Source organism: Trachurus trachurus (genome assembly GCF_905171665.1).
Source record: "Trachurus trachurus genome assembly, chromosome: 7".
Lineage (NCBI taxonomy): Eukaryota > Metazoa > Chordata > Actinopteri > Carangiformes > Carangidae > Trachurus > Trachurus trachurus.
The window spans coordinates 13,078,690-13,087,627 of NC_139901.1; the positions used below are offsets into that span (position 1 = coordinate 13,078,690).

The following is an 8,938-nucleotide window of genomic DNA, read 5'->3' on the forward strand; positions in this document are numbered from 1 at the left end:
AAACAACAGAATATCAATAACAATATACACAGACTTCAGGCAGCCTTGTGCAACTGATTATCTGAACTACAAGTATTTAATGCAACAAGAATATTTTCTCCTAAAACATGAAATGTACCTGTTGAATGGTTGGATCTTAAATAGAGCAATAAGCATGATAATGACTAACACTGCAAGATCATACTGACAAGCACGTCATACTGTCAACAGCAGACACAGTCCAGAGGTGAATTTACCTCTGTCAAACATGAATTAAGTCTCTCTATGGTTGGAATGAAAGAATCTGGGTCTTGATAACATGTAGTGTAAAAATGTACAACGTATAACAGTAAGTAAATGTAAAAAAAAAAATTACATTTTGTCCAAATTTCCACATCTGCCAAGTTAGTTAGTTAATTTTATTCACTTAATATTTCATTAATAATTGTCCCATGTTTTTGTTTGGTAATATTGCCCTTTAAATCTATTGTATCTTATTCTGGGCTTCCTTCAGTTCTATTTCTTTGTACCTTATCCAACTGAAGCACTTTGAACTGCACCAACCTTTATGAAAGGTTCATACAAATAACATTTGATTGATCGATTGATTAGAGGCACTGGTATTCATACCGTATAAACTACACAGACCACAGGCATGTGTCATGGGTGAGAAATATTTTGTCTTCACAAATGATTCATCTCTGTTGTTATCTTATATAAACGAAATGTTGAGCTCAGATGCAGTTTTCTTTGTGACTCCTGCAGGAATCTATAAAACATCTTAGCCCAACGGCACAAAATAAATTGCAACAGTGGTTCAGGGACCTACAGGAGTTGTTGAGGGGGGTCCTGGGGGTTCCCAGCAAAAAGATGAATAAGTTAAGTTATCTTCATTATAATTTTATCTGGCAGTAACAGTGTGACAGAATGAGAGACTATTTTGGTTGTGGGTTTCAAACACTTTTTGCAAGGAAACATCTACAACCAAAAACCTTATCAAAGATCAGATGGCTTGTGATCAGATTTGTCTCAAAAGTGAATAAAACATACACTGCATCTGTAACTACAAGACATGAACAATCATAATGCATGTTACTGATTAGATAGCCGATATTTAACAGGTCTTTTACTAACTTCAACTGATAATTATTATGATATGTTTACAAAGTGCTCCTATAGGAAGAAGGACATTATAGTGATGCTACTGCTTGAAATGCACTGTCTCATCTCCACATTTACAATTACATCAAGTTTTCTACATACATTTAAATATGCATTTACACGTGTGCATAGTGCACTCGTAATGTGCTTACATTGCCTTTATGATGTCTGAGCACTAATTAGATAAGCTGTATCACTTCATCTCTAAAGCTTTTTGAGTATATAATGCATCAGCAAGTATGGTTTATGCTTAAAAGGATATTCATGTATACACTTAGAAATTATCTTATAGTGTTCTATTTGTATAACAGATGAAGTTAATAACCAGAGCTTAAACAACACCATTATTATTCTGCAGCATTACTGCTGTTTCTTACTTGTGCAGCTGCTATGTTAGATTTCAGTGATGTGACAGCTTGCATCCTCTTTTCCAGTAACTCCCTGTTCTGTTGCTCCTTCTCAGCCTCTCGCTGACGTATCCTGAACAAAACGGGAACAATCAGAAACATCAGTAATGGTCTAATATAAACTAGTATGACAGAAAAACAAAACTGCTGTTACTGCTTGAAAACAAAGGAACTAAACATGGCTGATAACTCTCTCTCTAAAACCAGATCCCTCAGCTCTGCAACATTGCAACTACTATAAGTATATGGTATGAACCTAAAGTGATGACCAGGAAGCTGGAAGAAAGACAGGTGAAGAAATTAACACATTTGGACAAACCTCTATTTGAATGACAAATCCCAGAATAACATTTTTTGGGAAACAAAATGTATGCAGACTTATGCAGAAATTATCAGAAAGTGGAGGAACTGAAGAATATAACACACATAAAAAGACACAAAGGAACAATCTTGGGACTCAAAATATGGAGACACATCGTCTTATAATTGGCTGTTAATAGGCTGTCTGTCAGTTCTTGGAGCACAAAAAATGTTCATCAAAATATAGTGTCCTGTTTTATAAATAGAAAACTGCTCTTTGGTAAGTTGCTGATGATGACTTAAGTAGGTCCTTGTATGGATTTCTGACAAGAAGAAAAAGCCTTAATTCTGTAAGATCTTCAGTTGGACCTTTGGTGACCAGAGTCCATTTACCAAATTTTTGCTTTAAAAAGTCTAAATGTGTTACAACTGTGACCATATTGTGCTTTTTGTTATGTTTTTCGCTGAAGCTTTAAAGGTGTCGTGACGTGACATGTGCGTGGGTGAGTGTATGTAACAGTTGCGTGCCAATACGAGACAGTGATTGGTGTGCAGCATCGGCGGCCACAGCTGATTGGCTCCTGTCAAATGTCCACCTGACATGAGTAACCAAGATAGCGCAGTCATCCTGTCCACGTACTATGTGTCATGTCAACAGCCTTGTTGTATTTTGAGCATTGGTTGAGGTGAACTGTCTTTATCTTTTTGACCCTTTCCTCTGGTTTTGTTTGTTTATGTATTTTGGTTTTGTTACATTTGGGCAGGTATGTTGGTGTTCATCTCTTCTTATTGAAAATTACTTTGTAAATAAAGTTAATTGATTACTAATTAGTTATCTATGGCTACTTGGGCCTTAGAGAAGATGGGTTACTCAAGCTGTGTCCTGGCCACCCCGACACTGGACATAACAGATATAACTAAGAGATTTTCAGGAAGTGTCATGATTAACTGCTACTGCTCAGTTATAGCTCGATCATCACTGAATGAATTTCAGCTCTGCTTTTAACACATTTCTCCAGTGTGAGAGAGATATCAGTGGCATACATACGTATGTCAACTTTCCCACAGGTCCTCTGAGACTCCTCATGCTCTTGTTCTACTCTGAGCTCTGTTTGCTGGCTTTAAAGCTGATTACCTTTTATTGGTCTCTTTCAAGTACTTGGCAGCTTTCTTGTGGTTTGCCTGGCGCTCTTCAGTTCTCTTCTGACTCTCACTCTCCTCTTTCTTCATCGCAGCTGCTTGTTTACTACAAGAACACAAATCACAGACACTCAAATAAATGTCATTCTTTACACGACCCGTCACTCAACACATACAGCTTCTCCACAACAGCTTCTGCAAAAATCAAAAACTAATAACCATTCACTGTGTCTATAATAGGTGTTTCACTTGTTTGTGTAGTGGAAACTCAGTTATAAAATTGTAAAAGTGCAGCAGAAAATGTCAGTGTAGATGAAGAGGATGTAAATTTCCCCTACTCTCTCAGCTGCTGCATCTTGAGCTTCAGGTTCTGGCCTGCTTTCCTCTCCTGCCGCAGCCTTGTAACCGTCTTCTGGGCCTTCAGGACCTGGAAGACCTGCTCCTCCTCCTGCACCTCCTGCCGAAGCGAGGAGTACCTGCCAAGCTCCACCTCCACCTCACTCAGCTCCAGCCTGAGGAGCAAGGAAACAGACACAACACCATGGATGTAGACAGAAAAAGGAGCGAAAGACATAGAGATGGTGTAAATAATGTATTTGACTCAAAAGAGGTAAGAAGCTACATACGTATATATAGAGAGAGAGTTTGGTTTTTTTATTATTCACTTTTAATCAATCAACTGTATCAGCTGGTCTGAGAAATAAGCACAGGATTCTTCACATATTTTACAGATTACACTAAATTGTCCCGCACAATACTTGACTGATCATTAGTCTGATATTATAAAAAGCCAAATTTTTATCGCAGATCAAATTATTAGACAGACCAGTGCAGTTCATCAGTTTTGCCAGATGATCTTCTATCTTTGCTCTGTTGCTGTGTTAATGCATTGATCCTATTAAAATAAATGAGGGGGTCACGGTTTTCATGCAAACCTAATGCCTGTCAGAACAAGACTTCACAATCAAACCATGCTCCTCACTCTAGCTGCTTGAGCTCGGTGTGGCCGTGGCCTTCCAACTCCTCTTCACTCTGCAGCTTTTGACACAGATGCTTGTGCTGGGCTCGCAGACGAAACACTGCCACACTGCAGAATAAGATAAACAAAGAATGTAAATTAGAAATATCTCATATATTTATCAATATAAAGTTGAGACCAGTCCGTGTTTTGGACTCACCTGTTGTCTGCTGCAATCTGTTGCTCTATCTCCGTCTCCAAATCATCCCTCTGCTCCACCAAACTCTGAATATTCTGACGACAGAGTTTGAGTTCTTCTCTGCAAAAATGAAAAAATAAAAAACACCAGGTAAAACAGACAAGTCAGTGTTGATATAGAGAAATACTCCAAATAAAATAAAATAAAATAAAGGGTATATTTTCAAGGCTGATAAAGTGCATTGTGCTCTGAAGTTGCAAGTTTATAGATTTCGTTGTGGCCATTGCAATAAAAGGATGGTAATTCTGTCCGCTATGGCAGTCTAATGAAGATATTGGAAAGCTGACAGTGGACACACACACACCTTTGAATTGCCCAGTGTTCTGTTTGCTAATGGTGTGCAACACAACAATCTGTGACTGGGTTGGGGGACAGTCATAAAAAGAAAATCATGGCACATGCTACAGTAAAAGCTGCAGATTGGTTAAAAGCCAGGTGTGCTTCGGTTCCATTAAACTCATGTTTGATCAGAGCGCAGCACAACTCCACGCTGACCTTTGATGCCATGTGCTAAAAGGAAAATGACAGCCGTTTTTGCTGGGTGCTGCATCACAGTTCATCGGGTGCTTAATGGCTCGCAGAGCGGACAAATAAAAAGAGGGAAGAAAAGTGGGGAGAGAGGACATTATGGGAAATGTTCTCCCTTCAGCTGAAATGATTTCCTGCAAATTGCTGAATCAATTGGTACAGAAATGATTGGCTCTGTGTGAGGAGGGCAAGAAGGTAAAGACATGAGGAAGTGGAATAACACTGAAAAAGATACTGAAGAAACTGAGGAGACTGGGAGAAAATTGTGTTTCCTTTCTTGGCAAAGCTACAAAAAAAGAAAAACAAAAGCTTTCGTTTGTTGTTATAAGCGCTGCAAGAAAAGTACAAAGTTTTCTATTACATGTACAGACTTAATTCAAGTCTATATAGGTTAAGGAGCTTCTGTGGCTCTAGAAGTGTGTTGTTTGCCAGGTTCAGACCTGGCTTTCAGCACGTTGTGCTCCTTCTGTCGGTGAAAGCAGTCCAGCTGGTCCAGGTTTCGTCTCAGCTTGAACATCCGTGCTGTCTCGGCATAACTCCTCTTCTTACCATAATCAGCCGCAACCACAAGGTCACCATCACTGTCATCCTCTCTTGGGACAGATGCACAAAGATATTTTTACAAGAGGTTGCATATTTAACACAAAGTCTGACTATGCATTTTGTATACACACACACACACACACACACACACACACACACACACACACACACACACACACACACACACACACACACACACACACACACACACACACACACACACACACACACACACACACACTCAATTATATCACCGAACTGGGAGATCAAAAATGTTAAAAACATAATCAGTTTGAGGGGTACTGTTTTACTAACTACATGGTGAGTCAGAGTGATGTAATGCTCTGCAGTAGATAGGCCTAGTGAGAGGGAGATAACAGGATCAGTACATTAACCTTTATATTTTTATGATTCACAGAAAGCAAAAATACCTACTCAGACAATTCTTCTAGCCACTCCAGATCAGCAGGCAGAGCTTGCTCCTGGTCTGAGCCTTCATCTGAAATATAGAGCTTCATATTAAACAGGGTTACTCCAGTCTCTCCAAACTTACAGTAAGGCAAAATCGCAGTTATGTCTGTGTTGATGTATCTCATTGCAGTAATGGTGGATTATAGTGAATAGGGCATATCAAAAGGGGCTGTCACTCACCTGGCAAAACACACCTATCTGACGCCACAGCACGTGGACTTTCTTCTTTGTCCATTGCACCTTGTTGTGAATCAAACCAAACGAGAATAATGATCACATAACAGATCATCAAACATCACTCAGTTTAACGTGCTCGCTGAGTAGCTGGAAACCACCTCAATGCGACGGATATGTAATCCATCAACAGCAGGTTACCACTAACTGCTCCACCCTTCGCGTCTGAAAAAGTACATTTTCCATTTTGAAAGTGTTTCTCAGTAAATAAGATTTATGCCGATTCAAAGTCGGGCTCTTAGTGAACTTCACTGAACGTTATGTTTGAATTTGAAGTGCATACAACAGTAAGTAACGGTAAGACAAATATTCAATGACCAGATTTCTAGATGGAGTTTAGCGACGGTGAAGTTAGCTAACTTACTGAAGGAGCCACAGCTAAACTTTGAAAGATAAAACGCAACACTAAGTTTAGACGGTATCACGTTTCAAATGTTTCTTTCTCATTTACCTCGCGTAGCGTAGTCTGAACTCTCCCTTCTCTTGGTAAAATATCTCCTTAAAACAATTTTTTTTCCAACCGCAAATTTCTTCCGCCGTATTTGTTAGGGTTTCCAAGGAGACGGGACGCAAGGGGCGTGGCCCTGACGTCCCCCTGAAGCCGCACGCACCCAGCAGACTGTGTATAAAAACCATAGAAAAAAAACGTAAAAGAAACAGGAACATAAACTAAGATTAGAACAAAATGCGTTTAATGTGCTGAATTGAATGTGACAATACATACATACATACATACATACATACATACATACATACATACATACATACATACATCACAATCTTAAAATTTCAGATACAGGACACAGTTTTCTAGTTTTTAGTAGGATTGGTCTGGTATAGATATAATAATAGGCCTAATAATAATAATAATAATAATAATAATAATAATAATAATAATAATAATAAATTTTACTAATGTTTTTGTTTTAAATGTTCCTTTGTTGAACTCTGATCTGTGTATGTAGCCTACAGATAATGTGCCTTTACATTCCTTTATTTTCAAAAACAAAACATTCAGCTGAAAGCAGCTTCTGTATAGAAAAACAGGAAACCTTATCGTAATGACCATATACTGTAATACAGTATGGTCCATAGATTCTGCTGAAATTACCAAGTAAGAGCTTACAAGAGAGCTGAAACCAGTAAAATCACTCTGGTGTATAGCCTTATGTGCTGCTGCAGCACTGATTAAAGGGCCTATAATCTTACAATATAGAGACATTTAGCTTTTTTCAGTGTGACTTTTCCAGCTGTTGTTTCCTTTTGAATGATGCCTCTGTAGTTACTGTGACCATCACTGGTTTGTTTCTGTGGGCTGATATCAGTGGAGCCACATGCAGCAGAAAATATCTCAGCAGGCGCAGAAAGAGTGATATAGCCTAAATCTGTGTGTTATGCAGAATCTTTTGTCGAACATGCAAGAGTGTGTGAATCCCTATCTGATTTACACTGGCAAAAGACAGTTTCTAGTTGATCAGTATTGCACCGCCACAACGGGCCCTTTTCTCTTTTTATTTCACATAATAAGCGTTCTTTCAATTCCTCATAATGCTGAAGAGAAATTCAGAGGAGGAGGGAGGAGAGGAGTGAGCACTCTGCTGTAGGCCTATAACACACTGAAATCTTGTGATACAGGAATATTTCCTGTCACCATGGGAGACTGAATAAATAAATAGTGTGTGTGTGTGTGTGTGTGTGTGTGTGTGTGTGTGTGTGTGTGTGTGTGTGTGTGTGTGTGTGTGTGTGTGTGTGTGTGTGTGTGTGTGTGTGTGTGTGTGTGTGTGTGTGTGTGTGTGTGTGTGTGTGTAGAATAGCTGAGATAAAGGCAGAGCAAAGTAACTGTGAGGGAAACAGAGATTCCAGCTGATGTAAAGAAAATATCAACAGGAGGCAAACACACACAGAGAAAGAATATACATGAGGATGAGATGAATAAACAGAATAAAGAAACATAGTTTGTGCTTGATTGACACAGTCCATATTCACTGTGCTGCAACATATGTGGCCTATACTGTATCTGGCATCTTAACTGGCAGGTCCAGGGAGGGAGAGACAGTGGTTTCCAGGGTGAGGCACCAGAAACCAGGGCACGATGTGCACTGCTACCGCAACTCTGCATTGAACTATACTCATGCCACTGCATTAACAAGGCAAATAATAAATACATTAACACATAGGCTAAATAAAAGCCGACAAACTTTGGCAGCATTTCCTGTTCTAACTTATACATCCTATATTTATTCAATCAGACTGAGAGGAGATTAAAACGCTTTCGGAGATAATACCTCGGGGCCCTGCATAATACTTATATAATATCATAAATCCCTTGAAAATATATAGAATAAATTCATATGATTGTGAGATGTGTTTGAATCTACATCTTTTCTTTTAAAGAGTTGGTGCGGTGTCCCGCTGCTCTAATCTGGAGAACGTGCTGAATTTATAATGTACCTGAAAATAATAAATTTACAATCATAAACATTTTGCTGGCTGGTCAGCTCATCTGGTCCAAACTGCAGGTGTATACTGTATGTAAAGACAGAACAATTACAAATGCAGACCAAATAGAAACACTGCTAGCATATTTAACATAATGTGCATAATGTACGGGGGAGACAAACTAGCATTTTGTTTCATGCATATGATTAACTTAAACTTTAAACTTTTTATTTTTCCCATGTTCAGTAGCCTATAGCAAGAATGTCCATCAGATGTAGTTACAGAAGTTTAGAGGAGCATCATGATGTCATCTAATAATAAGAAGCAATACTAAGTTGCATTATGGTATGTTATAGCATTCACGACATTTACATTTTTGAGACATTGATCAATGACACTGACTTTTCTTTCCAAAATCTTTGTAATCTGTTTTATAAAAATGTAATTCTTAATACGACTTCACCCATTTACTGTGCATATAATATAACATTCAAAATGTAGCATCTGCTAATGCTTATT

At 38.6% G+C, this 8,938-nt stretch overlaps 1 protein-coding gene across 1 annotated transcript in view; it reads right to left on the reverse strand.

Moving 5' to 3' along the window:
* The window catches only part of cfap74 (cilia and flagella associated protein 74), a gene marked incomplete at both ends in the record, with an annotated part of 55,474 nt that extends 49,493 nt beyond the window's left edge, over positions 1-5,981 (reverse strand). The window contains 8 exons of the mRNA XM_083975802.1: positions 1,518-1,620; positions 2,983-3,093; positions 3,326-3,499; positions 3,970-4,074; positions 4,166-4,264; positions 5,173-5,325; positions 5,711-5,774; positions 5,927-5,981. Coding sequence (XP_083831928.1) covers positions 1,518-1,620; positions 2,983-3,093; positions 3,326-3,499; positions 3,970-4,074; positions 4,166-4,264; positions 5,173-5,325; positions 5,711-5,774; positions 5,927-5,981 — 864 coding nt within the window. The remainder of the gene's footprint in view (positions 1-1,517; positions 1,621-2,982; positions 3,094-3,325; positions 3,500-3,969; positions 4,075-4,165; positions 4,265-5,172; positions 5,326-5,710; positions 5,775-5,926) is intronic.
* Positions 5,982-8,938: the final 2,957 nt, after the last annotated feature.